Source organism: Triticum dicoccoides, chromosome 6B (assembly GCF_002162155.2).
Source record: "Triticum dicoccoides isolate Atlit2015 ecotype Zavitan chromosome 6B, WEW_v2.0, whole genome shotgun sequence".
NCBI lineage: Eukaryota > Viridiplantae > Streptophyta > Magnoliopsida > Poales > Poaceae > Triticum > Triticum dicoccoides.
In genome coordinates, this window is record NC_041391.1 from 667755658 (window position 1) to 667776375 (window position 20718).

At 43.6% G+C, this 20718-nt stretch overlaps 2 protein-coding genes across 8 annotated transcripts; both read right to left on the reverse strand.

The window, feature by feature from the left end:
* Nucleotides 1–271: 271 nt before the first annotated feature.
* LOC119323420 (probable CCR4-associated factor 1 homolog 7) lies at nucleotides 272–7690 on the reverse strand. Of its 7 annotated transcripts, XM_037597082.1 has the most exons (9): nucleotides 5505–7690; nucleotides 5284–5360; nucleotides 5094–5206; nucleotides 4929–5000; nucleotides 2477–2665; nucleotides 989–1085; nucleotides 799–871; nucleotides 585–631; nucleotides 272–501 (listed from the first exon to the last, which is right to left on the reverse strand). In XM_037597082.1, exon 1 carries the CDS (start codon nucleotides 7595–7597, stop codon nucleotides 6728–6730), a length of 870 nt encoding a protein of 289 aa, XP_037452979.1. In that variant the 5' UTR covers nucleotides 7598–7690; the 3' UTR covers nucleotides 272–501; nucleotides 585–631; nucleotides 799–871; nucleotides 989–1085; nucleotides 2477–2665; nucleotides 4929–5000; nucleotides 5094–5206; nucleotides 5284–5360; nucleotides 5505–6727. The 7 variants fall into 7 exon arrangements, with proteins under 7 accessions (XP_037452979.1, XP_037452977.1, XP_037452975.1 ...); XM_037597080.1 differs by having other exon boundaries at nucleotides 272–631; nucleotides 5094–5158; XM_037597078.1 differs by having other exon boundaries at nucleotides 272–631; nucleotides 4934–5000.
* A 1268-nt stretch (nucleotides 7691–8958) lies between these two features.
* Nucleotides 8959–10740, reverse strand: LOC119326763. Its single transcript, XM_037600379.1, has 3 exons — nucleotides 10572–10740; nucleotides 10185–10303; nucleotides 8959–10095 (listed from the first exon to the last, which is right to left on the reverse strand). Exons 1-3 carry the CDS (start codon nucleotides 10669–10671, stop codon nucleotides 9700–9702), a joined length of 615 nt encoding a protein of 204 aa, XP_037456276.1. The 5' UTR covers nucleotides 10672–10740; the 3' UTR covers nucleotides 8959–9699.
* Nucleotides 10741–20718: the final 9978 nt, after the last annotated feature.

The window sequence follows — 20718 nt, forward strand, 5'->3', positions numbered from 1 at the left end:
CTGGCTGCAGGGCTCTCACAATCTCATATGCCATGCTCTCATGTCATCTAGGAGTAGGAAGCATCCATCGGGCATTAGTATTTCTTTGTTCCTAGTACAACAAGAGGAGACAGATTCACATCACTGATGCCGCGCACGACAAGATCACAAGGATGCATCTGACCTGACCAAAGGTTGATCATCACAATGGCTTGGAATTCCACTCAAAATAAATGGCTTTCAACAGTCCTTCGACCCACAATCAACAGAAAATGGTGCTAGCAACTGTGGATTGCTGAACTTTGCCAAATCATAATTTGTGATAAAACACTATGCAAGGATTAGAGATTTCACACATCTTACATAAATATCAGTCACAGAAACGTCATTCTTAGCATCCACACTACACATCTTACAACTGCACAAGTGTTACACATGTTGAAAACCAAGCTGTCGCTACAGATGGTAGGCCTTACTGCTGGCGATGAGCATTGCCACGGTCAGAGTAATGCAATGATGGTCCTGTTGAACCATTGAAACTGCATTGTAAGTCAAATCATGCACACAACTTGGCAAGATGAGTAGAGCACCAAGGTTGCACCCACTTTTTTATTGAGAATGACCCGCTAGACAAGTACAGTGCCAGGCAAGCCTGCATAAACATGGACGATTATTTTGTAAAGTTTCTGGCTTCATTGATCTGTTCTTTCTAAACTCTCTTTACATACTTCTATCAGCCTAGCTCTCTTAATAAACAAATAAAAAAGGAAAAGCAACTATGCTCATATCAAGTTGAATGGAACAGAAAGATGGTCTAACCTTGATATATCTAAAGCTTGGATGCAAACTGATGTGAGCTAAAGCCTAGTTCTCTCGCATGAGATTGTCATGTCTGCTAGAACATGTAAATGAATAACGGAAGGGGCTTAATGAAGAATTGAGAATATACTGCCTCGAATTTTTCTTTGAATGAACGCAACAATGCAGGCAAATTACAGCCCTCCATTACCTTAAATTATGCAAAGCCATCAGTGCTGAATGATCTGTCATTTTATCTCCAAAAGATACATTAAAGCAACTGGCCATGACCCGGCCATAATAAGAGCCTGTAAGTACCAAAGCAATCAACCGTCTAATATTCTACTAGGTTGCAAATCAAAATGACTAGTAGGGTGCAGAAGCAATAACATTGCCCTGAACCTGTTTAGATTTTGCAGCAAAGGATGTAAATTGCAGTGAGAAAACTCTCCTACTTATTCAGTTATTAAGTTTATTAGCATCAACAGCAATAGCTCGGGACATATATACTTATGAACTTTGTAAGCTCTCTTTACTGACTTCTATTAGACTAGCTCGTTTATAAACTGACAAAGGACAAACCTATTAAAAAATTAAACCAACTATGCTCACAAAGAATACAAGTGGAAGTGTATTAGGAAAAATGGCCTAATATTGATATCCAAAGCTTAATCCCTCCCCAGGCCCCACCTTGTGTGGGAGCTTCTATGCACTGGGTCTGTCCTTTATTGATATCTAAAGCTTGAAAGCAAATTGATTAAGCTCAGCTTAATTCTTTCGCGCAATAGATCATGTGCCAAAAGCCCAGAGCATGTAAATGAGTCATGTGAAAAGGGCTAAATGTACAATTGAGAAGATGTTGTCCCCTTCCATTTTCTTTGATTAAACGCAAATAACGACATGAGCAAATTCATCTTGTTCGAGGGAATGATAAAGCTGCTGTAGCCCTAACCTACCAGAGGACCAAGCTCATAACCGATGGATTCTTATCTATTGACCTACCGGATGATGAAAGACTTCATGTCACTGCCTACTACCCAAGCCTTTATAAGGAGCAAGACATAAGCAAAGGATGAGTAGTAATAGTATATTTCTCATTCTACTTATCTACCTTGGAGGCTTGGAATTATGCAGTTCCATTTTATGAATTATTTGTTGTGTCTCTGCGCAGTAGGGATACAAATTTGATAGGCATAGGCATAGAAGACACCAGGAACTATCGATGGACCACCAGGATCACAACCTGAAACAGGTGGACTAGCTACAGCGACCGTCATCATCATCTGGTGCGACTGGCCCATAGGTCACGCTCTCTCGTGCCATCATGAGGAATCAGCAAAGGGACGAATTGGGAATCGGAGGTTGGATGGAATGTGAATTGGACAATATTTTGTCGATGCAATCATGACTGGCAAAAGATAGCTAGAAAGTTAAACCAGACATGTTTCCGCTTGCTGGATAGAGATATCTATGTAGAGATCAGTAATAGAAATGTCTTCCAGTAATCCTCAGAAAATATTTTGTCGATGCAATCATGACTGGCAGAAGACATCTAGAATGTTAAACCAGACATGTTTCCTCTTGCTGGATAGAGATATCTATGTGGAGATCAGTAATAAAAATGTCTTCCAGTCATCCTTAGAAAACCACGCTATACATTGCTACTTCACAAGCATTACACATTTGAAAAAGTAATTACCTCGTTGTTGGAGATGGTTGCTGCTGGCACCTTGGTGATAACAATGACATGGAGGGGTTCATGTTGATACAGTAACACAATGTAGCCTCCTTCAGTAAAAAATATGCACAGATTGGCAAAATAAGTAGAATGCCAGAACTGCACCCGCTTCAAGAATGACATGCTAGACAAGTACGTGTCGAGGCATACCTGCAAAACATGGAAGATTATATTGTGAATCTCTTGCTACCCAAACTTATCAGGCTTTAGTGATTTGTACTTGATAAGGTCACTTTACAGAATTCTGTTAGACTAGCTCTCTTAATCAACTGACAAAGTAAAGACCCTTCGGGAAAAGAAAATAAACCAACTATGCTCACAATGAATATAACAAGTTGAAGCGAATTAGGAAAGATGGTCTAACCCTTCACAATATTTAAAGCTTGAATGCAAACTGATTCGAGCCAAACCTAGCTTTCTTCCATTCAAATGGAGATTTAATTGCTAAATGTAGAATAGAGAAGAAATTGTCTCCTTTTTTTTTACTGGATGCAAACAGCAACACTGGCAAATTACACATCTTAATTATGCAAAGCCATCAATCCTACCATTTTTATCTCCAAAAGACACATTTAAGCAATGGACCATAATCAAATGAGAAGACGTTGTTAGCACCAACGCAATCAGCAATAGTCATATGGGTTTGAGAGCAGAAAAATGTGTCAAAGGATGCAGCTTGTGATGAGAACTCCTGCTTATTCAGTTGTTGACAAAAAAAGTAGATGAAGTAATGAACCCAATGCATATCTCTTGAATATAGTAAGTTACTCCCTCCATTTCTGTATACAAGGCCACTTCATTTTTCGTGTCAAACTTTAAGTTGTAATTTTGGTCAGCAAAATATGGGTTATATGTTATAAAAAATATATCATCGGAAAGTTCTTTGAAATGTGCATCCAATGACAATACTTTTTGTGGCATATAACTCACTTTTTGTTGGTAAAATTAATGGTCAAAGTTAACATAAAAATATGAAGTGGCCTTGCATACAGAAATGAAGGGAGTAATTAGCATCAGCAGAAATAGCAGAAGGCAGGTCTACTTATACTGATCCGAATCATGAAAAAACATGTCCAGGATGAAATTAAATTGCTGGGACTTCCAAGTTCTGTGCATGATCTGTACTTGAACATGTGAACATATATAACACTACAACAGTATGAATGAATTTGAAATATTGTGTGCAGTATCAAAAAAATATATCTCTAACTGAAATCACATGTAGAAAAAAATTACAGCAACTCCCGCATGAAATTGATTGGCCAGCACCAGACAGAAAATAGATATTAGAAGTTTAGAACTACCGAGTAACAGAACAATTTAGCCAAAAAAATAATCCATAAACAATACATTTTTCTATCAAGTGGTGATATTTATGAGCTGCTATTACAGATACCAAATCATGTTATCTTGTAGAAAATATTAGAAATCATTTTGCATAATAATAACTGAGATCTCAATGGAAATTACCAAATAATAAATAGCTAAAGATGGTGTGATTGGAATAATAAGATACATTCATTCTCATTCCAAATTATGTGATACTGTTCTTCAGGACAGTGCTATATTTACTTTCATATTGGCTGGGTAAATTAAGGGCGTGTTTGGATCAAGTCCTCGATGAAAAATGCCTGGCCTGGAGCCTGCCTGGGGACTGCCTGGACTGTGTTTGTTTCATGTCCTGGAGAAACAGATGCTGGCCTGGCCTGGTTCAGGTGGACCTTGATTAGCCTGAGTTGTTTCTCCAGGCATTTTGCTTAGCCTGGGCGAGGCATCTGAAACGGGTAGCCTGGCGCTCAAACTCAGCTGCCTGGGCGTCAATTCCAAGGCTAATCAGCCGTTGCATGTTCATTTGTCACTTTATGGCCCATTTAAAAATTCACCAGGCCAGGCTATGAACCAAACACAACGAGTCCAGGCTAGCCTGGCCAGGCATGAAAACACCAACGTATCAGGCAGCTCCCAGGCTTGAAATTTTTCCAGGCATAACGCCCAGGCCACCATCCAAACACACCCTAAAAGATTGGCCTAGGAATATCCTCATTAACATCAGAACATGGAGGATGAAGTTTCTCTTGTAATGTTATAAAGTGCACGTTTCTGAAACCTTAGATAGATGTACTTTCACCCCAGTCTACCAATGCAGCAAGAGTGGTTCTTAACATATCGATGACAAAAGAGCAAAAAATTGGCACTTCTTGCCGGACTGAATTGGACTAAAGGTGTTATATTATCGTTCAAACAGAGGAGTCCTTGTCTGAGATATGAAGGCGATATTTTTCTATTTAATTAATGTGCAGAGAAAGCTAAACACCATAAGTAGAAAACTCTAGTTTAACAAGAATAACTGAAAAAATACTACATTCAAATTTCATCCAACAAAATGGAATTGAGTGAGACAAGCTTAACCTACATAACTTGTCATCATTTTGCCCGCTAGCTCAATTGTCACCTCTTTTTGTCCTAAATTAATCCATGCACAGAGCTATAATTCAAAGAGAGTATCATCATCAATGTGCACAGGCACCATCATGAAGAACATGGAAGATTAATTTTGCAAAAATTCTCGCTAACTAACCTTGTCAAGATTCGGCGGTCTGTACTTTGTAGGGTCCCCTTACAGAGTTCGGTTAGACTAGCTGTCTTAATGAACCGACAAAGCTCTCTTAATGAACCGACAAAGTAAAGATCCTTCACAGAAAAAATTAAACCAAGTATGCTCATAATGAATAAAACAAGTTGAAGCAAATTAGGATAGATGATCTAACCTTAACAATATATAAAGTTTGGATGCAACTGATTTGAGCTAAGCCTAATTTTCTTCCAGGAGATCATCTGCTAGAACCTGCACCAATAAGGAAGAGCTGCAAAAGTAAGCATGTAAGTGAATTAGGTGAAAAAGGGTAAATGGAGATTTAATTGCTAAATGCAGATACTGTCTCCATTTTTTCTTTGACTGGATGCAAACAGCAACAATGGCAAACTATACCCCTCAATTATGCAAAGCCACCAGTCCTGCCGTTTACCTCCAAAAGACAACTCAGTAAGGAGAAGAGTGTGTTAGCACAAAAGCAATCAACAATCTAATAGTACAGGTTTCAAAGCAGGAGAATGTGTCAAAGGATGTAACTTGCGATGAGAACTCTCCTACTTGCTCGGTTGTTTTGTTTTTTTGACCCCTTCCTACTTAGTCGGTTGTTGGCAAAGAAAGTAAATAAATCTTATGCATATCTCTTGAATGTACTTTGGAGTAGATACCAAGTCCAAGTCCCGCAGGAGAATAAGAGGTAATTAGCATCTACAGCATCGCATCATGAAAAAACATGTTCAGGATGAAATTAAATTACTGGGACTTTAACTCCTGTGCATAATCCGTACATGCTACAAATGAACAAAAAAAAAACAGTATGAACAAATTTGAAATATTTTAGCAATAACAGCGTAGTAAAAAAAATGCAGGACCTCACGCATGAAATTGATCGGCCAGCACAAGGCAGGAAGTAGATATTAGAAAACTCGTGAGTAGATAACAAAACACTTTAGTCAAAAAAATCCATCAGCAACACATTTTTCAATCAAGTGAACATATCTACAAATTGCTATTATGGTTACCAAAATCATGCTATCTTGCTGACAGCATCAGAAAAGACTTTGCATAATAATTACTGAGATCTAAATGGAGATTAACACTTATTCTCATTGCAAATTATGTCGTGGCATTCTCCAGAAGGACAGTGGTTATTACTTGCATATTGACTGGGTAATTAAAATATTAGCCTTGAGGAATATAATGTGAACATCAGAACACGGATGGTGGCATTTTCTCTTGTAGTGTTATATAGTGTATGTCTCTGAAAACTTAGATGTACTATTACCTACATATAGGTTTTAAACATATCAATGGCAAAAGAGTCTTTTTGCCATATTGAACTGGACTGAAGTTATTGGTCAAACAGGAGATATAGAGGTGATACTTTTCTATTTAAGTAATATGCAAGAGAAAGCTAACAGCATAAGCAGAAAACACTAGTTCAATGGGAATAACTGAAAAACACTACGTTCAAATTACATCCAACAAAATGGAATTGACTAATTGAGTGAGACAAGCTCAACCTACAAAGTTGGTCATCATTTTGCCTGCTAGCTCACTCGCCACCTCTTTCTGTCCTAAATCAACCCATTCACAGAGCTATTCAAAGGGAGCATCATCCATCAATGTGCACTGACACCATTCTCTGCATTGAGCCCATACAGCACGCCTGCATATTTCTCGGTTGATCCAGCAAAGAAGGAATCCTTGAGTTTCCAGAACGCACAAGACGTGACCAGGCTATCGGACCCGGCCTGATGCGACTCTCCAACACGCTCCACATCGAGCAACTCGGCGAGCTTGTTCAGCCCGCCGTGCAGGCTGTTGCAGAACTTCATGAGATGCTTGATGTCATAGACGGTGGGGAAATATATCTTCATCAGCTTGAAGAACCCAGCCTGTGTATCTGGGAGGCTGTTACAGGTGAGGATTTTGAGCAGGTAGCCGAAGTCGTATCCCGCGTGGAAGGTCACCCAGTAGACGGCATCGTTGAGCACAACACCTGAGGACATGAGCAGCTCGGCGAATCGGCGGGCGTCGACGCCGCGCTCGGCGTTGCGGCGGAAGTCGATGCCGCTGTGGCGGAGCAGCTCGATGGAGTCGGTGGCGAAGATGTCGCGCTCGTCGTCGAACTCCCGGAAGTTGAACTGCCAGACGCAGCGGCGGCGTCCGGCGCCGAGGGCAGGGAGCTCGCCCGTGGGGCCCGAGAAGGTGAGCCCCAGCTGGATGAGGTGCAGCATGTCGACGTTGGCCTTGAGGGTGGCGTAGTTGTAGTCGGCCGGGGAGCGGAAGGCGCCGACGGGGCGGCAGACGATGCCCGGGAACTCGGTGTCCATGGCGACGAAGGGGAACTCGTCGACGACGTCGCGGATCAGCGCGAACTCCGCCTCCAGGTTGTCCGCCCACACCTCCCGGATCTCCACCGGCTCCTCGCCGTCCACGCCGCCGTTGGCCTTGGAGATCACCGCGGCCGCGAGATCCGACATCGCCATGGCCGGCAGATTTCCTAGGGTTTGGTCGGATTGGGATGGTGGGTGGGATGGGGGAAGGCTCTGGATTTTTTTAGACCCGGGGGAGGGGGTGGTGGGGTGGGTGGTAGCCAGCCAGGGCAGAGGACGCGCTCGCTGGTGCGGCGTCGCCTCTATCGCGAATCGACGGCTGGGATGCAAACTCCAGCTCCGGATGGACGGCTGGGGATGACCCTCTCACCTACCTTGTATACAGCTTCAGGCCTCCTTTGGTTTAGAGGAATTTCATAGGAATTCCAGAGGATAGGATTCTTATAGGATTTTTTCCTTTAGAGCCCTTTGGTTCATAGGAATGGATTCCTATTCCTACATAGGATTGGTTCCTATCCTCCACATTTCATAGCAAAATAAAAAAGAGCCTAGACTCAATGAAAAAATTCCTTTGGTGTCAATCAAATGACATCTTGTTTCCTATTCCTACACATAGGATTTGAGATACATGTCATCTCATTTCCTACAAGATTCCTATTCCTATGGTAATCCTATCCTATGAACCAAAAGAAGCCTCAAATTTGAAGCACAGGTGAAGGGTTGCCTTACAAATAACGCTCGTAAAGCAAAATAGAAGAACGTTCGTGCGTTACTACAGCCTATAATGCATATATAAATGAACTAAACAAATATTGATTAAGGTCATTTTGAAGGTCGAAGTCCATTTCTCCCTCATACGATTTGGGTATGTTCGGACATCAAATAGGCGCTCAGTAAGCTCCACAAAATTCAATCGTCCGGACAGTCTGGCCTCTCCCAAATCCAGAGCATATATGTGAGAGAAATCTCGTTATCCGGACTATCTGTCATTTTTCTTTACTATTGTCACAGTAAGAAAGGCTCCTACTGCATGTATATTACTAGGAATAAACTTAGGGCCTGTTCTGATCTCCTCTAGCTTCCCAAAACTTCACAAATTCAGCTTCTCAGAGTAGCTTCTCACTCCAAGCAGCGATGAAAAGCTGTTCGGCTCGATTTGTAGTTTCTCGCGTCACTATAGCCCAGCTAGGAGCGTTGTGGCCTGTTTGGGCTAGTTGGGCCGACTGGAGGCAGCCCAAAATCGGCCTTGTAGAGGAGTAGCGAGAGAGCACAGTGGAGGGAACGTGGAACTATCAGTTTATCGAGCGTACCAGTTCGGCTCGTATGACTTGGCGGTGGCAGTTCGCTTGTAATATCGGCCAGCTCCAGCTTCACAAATCGGTGCAGCTGGGCCGAGGCTGCTTCACGATTTTACACTGCGATCGATCCCTGCTTCCTGAAGCTAGCTTCTCGCTGCTTTTTCGTTCGGCTCGTATCTGCTCCAGGATTTTGTGAAGCGTGGAGAGCAAAGTTTGAGAAAGCGCTAGGCGTTAATTATGCGTTTGGCCACCTACTTGCGCTTTTCTAGCTTAGGCGTGATTAGGCGCAATTAGGCGCAATTATGCGTTTTCTATATAATTGTACGGATATGGGCAAAAAAGAGCAGTTTGACATAAAAAAAGTGCTAGAATGTAAACTGGAGGTACAATTATAAGTTTATAACCTTGTTCTCTCTCCAATATGTTGCCCCTGCCTCTTTGTATGTTGTCCTCTGATCGTCTCCCTCCAATGCATTGTGCAACAGCTAAATACATCATAGAGAAGATGACAAGATGTTAGCAGCAGCAACCAACAAGCAAGGAGCAAGCAAAGCATTATATATCAGATTCATCATTCATATATGTAAAATGTAATGTAATAGGCAGAACATATCACAAGTTCACAACTTGAATGAGCAATCAAAGCAAACTAGCAAAGTAGCAAACAAGCAATGTAATAGGTAGAACATATCACAAGTTCACAACTTCACAAGCAAGCATATTACATAACAAATAAAAGTCTTAAACTTGCTTAGTGCTACCAAACCAAAGTACCACGACCACGATCCACAATAGTCTCACCCGTGACCACTCCATCATAGTCTCTTACATAACAAATAACAAACAAAAGACAAATGCATGAATGCAAATGCATGATAACTTGATCACTTAATGGCATGATGCTGCCAACCATCATGCAATGAGCCAATGATCACTAGCTCAAATGCTCAATGCCTCTCAATCATCCTCATACTCAATCTCATCTTCATCCACTATCTCCTCATCATCATGATCGGATTCAAACTCCTCCTCCTCAAGGTCTCTCACTCTTGCACTCCTCCGAAGTTGGAGTTGCTCTTGTGCTCCCATTGCTTCACCAAGTAGATCCCATGATATCCCCGTACCCGGATGAACACCTCCATCCTCCTCATCAAGATAAACAACGCTTGCATAATCATCCCCTCCTTCAAATAGAAATCCTTGAGCTTCGGTAGCATCGGTGCTAATGAGCACATCCCATTTCTTCTTCTCTAGGAGCTTTTGTTTCCTAGACAACATCCTATTGTTGAACCTTATGAAGACCAAATTGTTGCATCGCTCCGTTGTGAGCCTATTTCTTCTCTTGGTATGTATCTACATATTAAACATCATTTTGCATGAGCATATTTAAAAACAAAAACGAGAGACAAATGAGGAGACAAAATTGAGAGAAGAGATAATACCGATTCAAATGCACTCCAGTTTCTTTCACAACCAGAAGAGCTAGAGGTCAGAGAGAGGATTCTCATAGCCATTTCTTTCAAATTTGGTGTTTCTCCTCCATAAAGCTTCCACCAACCAACTAGAAATCGGAGAACATATAGCAGTAGCAAGTTAGTAGTAGCAGCAGCAAAAAGCAGCAGTAGCATGGTAGCAGGCTAGCAGCAGCATCAAGGTAGCAGCAGCAGTAGCATGGTAGCAGCAGCAGCAGGAAGCAAGCATCAATAGCAGCAGCAACAGCAAGAAACAAGCATCAATAGTAGCAGCAGCAGCAAGGAACAAGCATCAATACTTCAATAGCAGCAGCAAGAAAAGAGTAGCAACTAGTGGGCAGGAGCAAGCAAGTATACCGGGGCTGTAGCTTTTATTTTCACATGCTTTTGCAAGCTTCTTTCCAAAAGTTCCTTCTTTGTTTTCATATTTCAGAAACTCGTCATTGACAACCAGCATGCAAGTATCATGATCATTTGCATAGTATTGTTCAGCACACTCCTGAAATCCTTCATTTGCAGTGGTAAAGACGGACTATCTGCATAACTATAGTGTGGGTTCAACACATATGCGGCCATGTGCAGTGGAGAATCTAGCCTTCCATTCATCTTCTTTTCAACAATGCCCATAGTATCTTTGTAGTTCCTCTCCAAGTTGTTAAATGCCTCCTTCATCTCCCATAACATCATTGGATTTCCTCTTCAGAGCTATCGGCCTTTCGGACTCTGTTTGGGCGGTGGTGTTCTCTGATGTTGACATCCTATAACAACAAGTCAACAACACAAATTAGCAGCTAGTAGCCACAGACAGCAGCAGCAGCTAGCATTAGCAACGAACAAGTAGCAGCAGCAGCCAGCATCAGCATCAGCATCAGCTAGCATCAGCAGCAAACAAGTAGTAGCAGGCTAGCAGCATCAAACAGCAGTAGCAGCTAGCAGCAGCAAATTAACAGCAACAGGCAACAGCACCAAGTACTACTACTTTTACTAGTAAACAGCAACAGCACCAAGTATTACTTTTACTACTACTTTGTCTACTAGTAAACAGCAACAGCACCAAGTATTACTTTTACTACTACTTTGTCTACTAGTAAACAGCAGCAGCTAACATCACTTCAGCGGCAACTAGTAGCACCAGCAAAGCAGCAACAGGCAGAAGCTAGCAGGAGAAGGTAGGATTGATGGGGATCTGGGGGCTCACCTGCCTGAAGAGAAGAAGACCAGGCCGCGAGATCCACGGCGGGATGAGGTCGAAGGCCAGCAACTGGAGGTGTGGGGGAGGGCCCGAGCAGGAGAGGCGCGAGGAGAAGCTTCAGATCCAGGGCGGAGGGCGTGCTGCTGCCGGCGGCGCGAGGAGAGTCTCGCGGCCCCAAGGAGAGTCCGGCGGCGCGAGGAATGGAGGAGAGGAGACCCTAACCCTAACACGGGCTCGATTTTGACCCTCTGCCTTTCATCCCGTGGCTCCCTGCCTCTTTATCCCGATTCCCCGATGGATCCCCTCTCGTCGTTCTGCGCCATTAAGCGCCCGTTCCGCGCTGTTCCGCGCACTTAAGCTCGCCTCAGCGAGAAAAGCGCTCCGCCTAGGCGCGCGTCGCGCCTTTACGAGCGCACATGGCCTATGCGAGGCGGTAGGCCAGCGCCTTGCGCGTAGGCGCGCATAAGCGCTCGATTAAGCGCGCTTTCCCGAACTTTGGTGGAGAGGGAGGAGATCAGAACAGGCCCTTAATATTATATTTACAAAAGAGGGGACACACTTCTATAAAAAAATGTGAGGGTAGAGCAAACAACAAAAGTTCCAACAATCTACTAGCTTATGTGATCGAGGCTACAAAAGCACTAATGAAATGCGGAAATTGCCTGGCGTGGACGAGCTCGCTCGCTCCTGGTATGCGTTCGTTTGCTTTGGGATTTGGGACGTATGCGATATTACCGGACACGAACATGGAGTATTTAATGTGTGTACATGACGGACAGAGACGGCGTGGGACTCTCCGCCCCCGATATGACGGTGATGACGTCACCTAACCCCCATCGGGAGCACATGTAAACTGAGCTGAAGGCCTGCAACGTGGTGAGCAGCAGCATGCTGGTGGCGGTGAGGAAGGTGAGCATCTTCCACGAGCTAAGCACGTACTTGCGCATGATGAACCGCTTCGTCCTCGATAACCTTGTCCATGGTTGGCACCTTGGAGTGTTGCACCGACCGGCTCATGCCGTTCCACAACTTGGTCGCCTCGTCGTTCCTCGATAACCTCCGTGTTGCCGTCGAGGGTCACCGCGGGGAGGTAGAGTGTCGCTGTCTTGCGGCTGAAGGCGATAGTTGACGCACTGGACATGTTGCCCTTGGTGGCGCAAACTTAGCGCCGGAGCTAACCAACTCGGACACCGATGGGATCGTGGTCTTCTAATGGTTGGCGTCGACGGACATGAAGGACTCGACATGCATACCAAGTATACAGGCGAGCAGCTTCCACGACGCCTTGACTACAAGCTCGATCGGCTTCATCACCTTGCCAAGGCGACCACCCTTGAGCTTCAACGCGATGAACTTGAACAGTTGCATCATCACGTGCTCGCTGCCGGTACCGGTGCCAGGCTTCTCCTCCTGGCCTTGGCCGCCGCCGCCCGATTGATGCTCCTCGGGGACAGGGATATCCACTTCGATTTCGCCGGAAAACGGCTGGGTGGTGTGTGCGTTCTCTGTCTTGGTGAGCGTGGGCACTACTGGCACAACTAGGTGGTAAGCAACTCGAGCAGGTGTGCGTGCTTGGTGACGTCGCATGAGGTCTCTGGCGGTGGGAGCGGATAGTGGCGATCGACGTCCAAGCAGTGGTGACGGCGGATTGTGTGCCCAAGTTGCGGGAGCAGAGCTACGACACACGACCCACCAGGAGGCCGTGTCACAGATTCCCAAAGCTTTGTTCAGCTGTCTAAATGAATTCTTTGCGAAATGGCATTGTCCAGCTGACAGATGGAAGCGCAAGTTCCCGAAGATAACCCGCGACATCTTCATAAGGTAAATGAATGTTTGTAAGTTTCCCAATGTTTTTGTAAGTGGACACCTGGTGGAGATGACATGTTTGTTTGCCATTTTTTGCAGGGATGAATCCGGAGTGTGTATGCTCCACGCGATTACTAGGCAGTACGATGGGGACAAAATGATGTGGTCATTGAATAAGGTAATAGAATCTATTATGTTTTTTGTATTCTTGTTGTTAAATGGGATGTTGTTTGTTTTTGTTCCCAAGATAGATGTTTTTTGCATGCCGCTGCCAATGAATAATGTAGAAAAACTTGGCCACTTTCCGTCAAACAACCGTTTTTGAGGTATTCCGTCTGTGGGATGAGCACGAGAATTTCGTGGCTGACAATGTGTTACGGGCTGCTCTGGAAGAAGGCGAGGGATGATGGATATGCATTGCTATGTCTTGTGTGGAATTTGCTTTTTCACCTAGGGAGGACTTGGCTCCCATGGGTATTGGGGCTGACCACATCTAGCCATCTAGGTCTCTTGAATAAAAGCATGCAGTGTTTGAGCTAGGGATGCATGATGTCTTTAAATTGTTAGAATTAAATCCGAGGCATACTATTGATCATCCGAGGACCAAGCAATCACACGAGCATGACACCGAGATTTGTTAACGAGGTTCACCGATATGGTTACATCCCGGGGCCTGACTATGGGTGCTTCTCCCCATGACACCGCTAGAATACCGCACCCGGTCGTCCCTGGACGCCGGCACATGCCGCTGGCTTTCCCTGCGTTTCTGTGCTATTATGTTGGCATAGGTTACATCGTGTGTCTACCCTCATTATATATGAGAGGCCTAGGATACAAGTGTCCTATTATGACACAACTCTATATTCTATGTAAACACAATACAACTCAGAGTCCAACTGTAACCTATCTTGTACACTGTATTCGACACAACTTTAACATAAATGTTTGAGCGTATTTTATGTATGGAGGCCAGCGCAATCGACTGGATCTTTTCGATAGTTCTGACCATAGAAATCACCAATTTTCTTTCAAGATTCGGTTGTCTACTGAAAAACTCTGTATGTTTTGTTAGAGGCAGGATTGTTTTTTTTTTCCTTTGTGATGCTTGTGGGGGCGTGATGAGAATGCTTGCAACAGTATTGGTAGTCACACGGAAGCATCTTTTTGATGTACACCGTCGACGAATGTATTTTGTTTATGTGCAAACGAGATGAGCAACGCATGCAAGTATCTATCCTATTTTTTTTCTTGTCGGCGCTATTTCAATGAGAAGGAACGAACGAATTTTCTAAAGAGGTAAATACACCCGCGGTCTTAGAACTTGCACTAGATGGTCACTTTGGTGCACAAACTTGCAAAATACGCATTTGTAGTCACTGAACTTGTAAAACAGTGCAAATACAGTCACTCCCTTCGTACGCAGCCGTATGTGGTGACGCCAGCGTGGCATGGGCCTGATGTCAGCTACCATGGCCGTCCAGCGGGGCGTGCACGCGGTCACTTTGCAGAAAACCCCGTGGGTTTATTATTTTTTGCGCTGAAGATAGCCATAGCTTAGTTAACTGAACATAACTGAAGATAGTGGCTACTGAACTATAGATAGCGGCTACACGATGACCCAGAGGCACGGGACGATGACCCGAACCCGCCGGACGCAGAACCGGCTGCACGGCGCCTTGAGCCGGCACTGGAGCTGCCCGCGCCAGGCGCCGGCGCGCCATCGCGGCCACGCCCTCCAATGGACATCCTCTGTCGTACCGGCGGCGGAGGAGAGGAAAGAGACGATGCACACTATATGAGAGAAAAGGGAGAGATCGGGAAAATGTAATAGAATCCTATCATTACCCAATTGGCTATGTGGTGTCATCTATCACTGGCTGATCTCGGGTTCGAATCCCAGGTAGCCTACCTTTTTTGCTCTTTCTATTATTTTGCATCAGACGACACAGATTAAATACATTTTGCAGCAGCAGTTCTACAAATTAAGCACTGTCAAAACAATCTCAAAAATAAACCAATTGAAACCAGATTACAGAAATCATAGAAATTTAATTAATATTGATCTGGGAGGCCTCTTGAACTACTAGCACTGTCATAGCATAAACCAAAGCGTAGCAAAATACAGTTTCATACAGTCTGAGTATTGAGAAAACCAAAGCAAAATAAAGTTGGAAAAGGCCTCGCCTACTACATCTCTTCGTCCCCTCCCAGCAGTTCCTCCTCCTCTTGCAGCATTTGTTGCTCCTCTCCCTACACTGCCTCCCCCTCTTGCTTGTTTTTTCTTGGGTCTTGTTGCAGCTGCTGCTTGCTGACTTGACTCAGCTGCTTCCTCTCCATTTGCAGGTGCTGCTTGCTGACTCCTCCCCCTCCCCCTAGCCATTGCTGTTGTCACTCTGCCTACTGGCATTGCTTCTCTAGCATTTGCAATAAATGTAGACTCAGGCAAGGGACCAAATTCTCAGGCAAGGGACCAAATTCCCTAGGGGGTGGGTGCGTGAACCTCTCCTGCAAAAATTAAGACAGAGCAAGTGCGAGCACACATACTAGTGATTTATGAGTGTGTACAAGTTAATTAGTGAAATCATGATTGCCTATTCCTGCATCTTGTACACCATACAATCAGGTGTTTGTGTTGGATCCAGCCGTGGGTATACCCTGCGTGGCATTATGTTCTACACAAGATAAGCAATGTATGAACTTAGTGTATCCTAAATCTGAAAAAGTATATGGGAGTGAGCATAAGAGTACGAGTGTATTACAGCAAGTATTGATGGATCATCATACTCTTCTTCAGATTCCCTAGCAGCTTCTTCATTTGGAGTATTATCAACATGATTATGGTGTCCTTTTTTGTTATGATCAGCTGCTCCACATATTGAACAATGCATGGTCACACCATGCTTGGTCACCTTCTTTACTCCATTTTTGTCACTCTTCTCTTCTGGATCTTTCTTCCTATTTTTCTTTGGCCTGCCCATAACTTTTGTGTACAATGGTGGATACACATCAATCCCGTTCATTTTCTCCCATAGCTTTGTATCCCTCATCGGCATCATGTTATATCCATAACACTTTTTGTACTCCTCCACTGTATAGCAGGAGTGAACCATGCTCTCTGGTTCAATCCTCTCATGCCTGAAAGTTGCTATTGCATGATGACAAGGGATGCCAGACAGTACCCACCTTTTGCAATCACAGCTTAGCATATTTAAGTCCACTGTGTATGAGTTTTGTAGAGAGAAAACTTTGAACACACCTCTATCGTACTCTTGCACCCTGCAATTCTTTGCCAACTCAATGTATTTGTCGAGTTTCTTCTGAATCTTGGGGCGCAGTCTTCCTGTCCACTTTTCTGACTCCCTTTGCTTACCAACTATCCTATTTGTGAGCTTCGTGAAAATATAATACAACATTGACTTAATCGGTAGCTCTCTTCCATCCAATATATAACTGCAAATATTTTCATATGTTCATGTTATGTTAGTACCCAATGGCATTGTTTGACATGATATGAAGGGAAGGTGGGAGGGCAATGCAAACCTGTTGAAGACTTCAGACATGTTGTTTAATAATATGTCACACTTGCAAAATGGGTCGAAGAAAGCTTTGATCCATGTTTTCGGAGCTAACTTCTCAACCCACTTGTAAGCATCAAGGTTGTGCTCTTTGATCTTATTCATGCTTCTCGTGTAGGCCATCTCATTTGGGGATCTAGCTATAGCCCACAAGTCATTTTTCAGCTGCTCACCCTTGTGGACTTTGTGAAAATTTTGGTAAATATGCCTAACACAATTTCTGTGTTCTGAATAAGGAAAAACTTTCTGAATTGCATTTATTAAACCCTACAAAATAGCAATATCATCAATAACAATAATTGCATAAACTAACAGAAAACACTAGCATAAAATGGAAGGAAGTGTGCCCACCTTCTGCTTGTCACTCATAAGTGTATATGGTGTACTGTTGCTTATGTTGAGATCATCCTTCAATGAAGTTAAGAACCACTTCCAGCTGTGTGTTGACTCCACTTCACATAGGCCAAATGCAATAGGAAATATGCAATCATTTGGGTCAATTCCTACTGCTGCCAGCAAATTCCCCTTGTATCTTGTTTTAATGTGGCACCCATCAAGGAAAATGATTGGCCTACAAGCCTTAAGAAACCCCCTCTTACATGCATCATAAGACCAATACAATGTCGAGAAGTGGTCCTTTGTCATCTTGGCCTTGTTGTCAAACACCTCCTTTGTGCACAAGAAGAACTGACTTCCTGGATTGCTTCTTCTAAGCTCCTGCCCATAGTCCCATAGGGTTTTGTACTGATCATCATCTTCTCCCCTAATCTGCTTGACTGCTGCCCTTCTTGCCCTTCCCAACTTGGTCCTCTTTGCAACCAAGTTGAATTCTTGCTCAACTTTCTCTGAAAATTCCCTCAAGAGGCATTTTCTCATTGTCTCTGAATTCATTCCTGAACTTGTGAGTAAGAAAAGGTGTAGTAAGAACTCTCAGGTCCCAAGCTTTGGTGCATGTATGCTTGTCAGTGTACTTTTTTATTTGAATGCTACTTGACCTGTTATCATGTCCTGCCTTCAAGTACCAAGTACAACCTGGCTTGCATACAGCCTCTAACAACTTTGAAGTATTCCTACGCTTGTTCACCTTCACTCTATTTCTGACACTATATGCAACGAGAGCATGCCTCAACTCTTTCATATCTCCAAAGACCATCCCAAGCTTGAAAACAGGTGCATTAAGATCAGTGCTTGGGTTGAAAGTGCTGAATTTGTGCTTCAGCTTCTCTTTCTCTTCTTTTGACAAGTTCAAATGACTATCCTCTAATGCATCTTCTGGAAGTTCTCCTTCAAAGTCCTGCACATTTTCTTTCTCTCTGTGATCATCAAAATCTTTGTCCACATTGGCATCAAAAAGATCATCATCACCTACTGCTATTTCATAATCACTCTCATAGAAATCCTCATCTGTCTCGGCCTCTACATCCTCTCCATTTCCCTCTGAACCACTACTTTCACCATTGTCACTAATGTTAAACTCTTCCTCCTCTTCTTCAACTGCAATACGAGAACTAGATCCTTCTCCAAATGGCATAAACCTCTTTACTGGGCTTGAAAGCTTCTCTGATGTACTGGGTTGTTTCTCTGAATAGCTGATGTTTTCTTTACCATGCCTTAGTTTTGTTGGACTTATAACCTTTGGCAAATCAGGCACTCCATGTATCAGCACATCATCTGTGGTTACTGACTGAAGTGTGTCACCATGGTCTACAACCAGTACCAGGTTACTGTGCTCAATTGTTGCAACAATCATAAGAACAATGTCTGCATCGCATGTCATAAGCTTCAGGCCCTCACCAAATGAGTTTCCTGGTTGACACCAATACACATTAGTCTTGGACACTTCATTGTCATATCCTAGTTAAAGGACAGACCCAGTGCATAGAAGCTCCCACACAAGGTGGGGTCTGGGGAGAGATTATAGGAACCTAGTCTTACCCCTACAAAGTGCAATGCAGAGAGGCTGGTTCGAACCCAGGACCTCTTGGCACAAGTGGGGAGGACTTCACCACTGCGCTAGGCCTGCCCTCATTGTCATATCCTAGTTGCACAAGAAAATCATTTATCCACAACATTGACCAAGTGTCACTCTGACAATTGTCAAACCAGTCAACCATATAATCCATGTATGTCATGTTGCTTCCAGTTACACAAAGAAAAACATTGTGATGGATCTCAATAGTGAACAAGCCATCAAATTGTCCTGCATTGTCAAATAATTAAACTTCAATTACGTACTGGAATGATCAAATTCAGTACAGAACAGAGCACTCACATTCAATACAAAACAGAGCACTCACATTTAGTACAGAACAGAGCACTCACATTCAGTAAAAACAGAACTTTCACATTCAGTTATGAACAGTGCAGCCATATTCAGTTAAATTGCAGCAAATATTCAGTTTTTTCAGACATGCTAATTATAGAGAAAGCACACATTCAGTTCCACATACGTTTAGTTAAAACACTGCATCAACGACGAAATCTGTCAACATACCGTGCCTAACATGAATTCTGGATTACTTTCATCAACTTTTCTGAAGCAAAAATACGCCTCCTTGAAAAACCCCAATTAAACCCTAGGTCAGATTGGAGAAGCAGGAGTTCTGGCCGGTCGCAACTAATCCATAGGGCAAATACGCGCTCGAATCAAAGTCTGAACATCTCAATCAACTGGTACAACCCACCGATCCTACCACACAAATCCTACCCACGGCGGGCTGACAAAATAGGTAAATAAAAGAGGAGGTAGACGCATGGGATCACTCACCATATGTGGGTGCTGCTTCCCCCGGCCGTCGGTGGCGCGGTTCTTCCATCTCCTCCGACGACGGGTGCCGTGCTGCAGTTTCGCCTCCGCCAGCGCCTTGGAACGATCGACAGAGAAGGGAGACGAAGCGGTGGGGAGTTACAATGGGCTGCCAGCGATTTTGGGGTACCTATACGCTTATTTGCAAAGCGCTCTATTCTCGCGTCTCTAGGGGCTTTTTTGCGCAAAAAATAATAAACCCACGGGGTTTTCTGCAAAGTGACCGCGCGCATGCCTCGCTGGAAGGCCATGGTAGCTGACAGCGGGCCCATGCCACGCTGGCGTTTCCACATACGACTGCGTATGAAGGGAGTGACTGTATTTGCACCGTTTAGCAAGTTCCGTGACCACAAACGCGTATTTTGCAAGTTTGTGCACCAAAGTGACCATCCAATGCAAGTTCTAAGACCGTGGGTGTATTTACCTCTTTTCTAAAAGTGGGTAGAGTTTTTCTTTTCATGTGTTTTTTTTTGAAATGAAAGGTAGAGTGCTTTCTACCTTATGTATTTCAAAACAGGCCGTAGCCCGGAGACCATAGGTCCATTACATGAAGCTTATGTTTTGCACCAGGGCGCATATGCCATAATCTGCCCAAGGACGGAACAGAAGGGTGGAAGGAGGGAAAGGGGAGGAGAAGGAGAACAAGCACAGGTACAACTACATTTTCATGTGTTTTCAGTGGGAACGCTAACTGAGGTATTAAAAAAACCTTAAATTGTGTGTTTGTCACTGAAAAAATAAATTATTATGAGCTTACTATATTTTTTCATGCGAATATATGTGTCATGTACCATTCTTTTGGAGGCAGTGGCATAATCCATTTACGGAAAGCTAATAGATGTGTAGTTGTTTTTCTAAAAAGTTTTCTCATTTTATCAAATTTTATTTGTTAACATGTCTATAATTTTGTTGTTTGTCAATCTTTTTTCTGTGTACAACACATGCATTGCAGTGGAGTGCTATTTTTTGGCCATATTGTTTGTTCAACAGAATGGGGGAAACTATTTGAAAGTACTACACTGAAATTTTATAGGGTTGTACTAGCATCTCACATGTAGGCATCTCTATTTTGTAGACATAGCTCCATCTTCTGCGAGATTGTCCACAAGTTTGCAATGTTTTCGG

Coding starts and splice junctions, on each gene's coding strand:
- LOC119323420 (XM_037597080.1), bottom strand. CDS start 7,597: ATGGCGATGTCGGATCTCGCGGCCGCGGTGATCTCCAAGGCCAACGGC.
- LOC119326763 (XM_037600379.1), bottom strand. CDS start 10,671: ATGCTGGTTGTCAATGACGAGTTTCTGAAATATGAAAACAAAGAAGGA. Junction 10,304..10,571: donor AAATAAAAGCTACAGCCCCG/GTATACTTGCTT, acceptor TCCGATTTCTAG/TTGGTTGGTGGAAGCTTTAT. Junction 10,096..10,184: donor ACTGGAGTGCATTTGAATCG/GTATTATCTCTT, acceptor TTTAATATGTAG/ATACATACCAAGAGAAGAAA.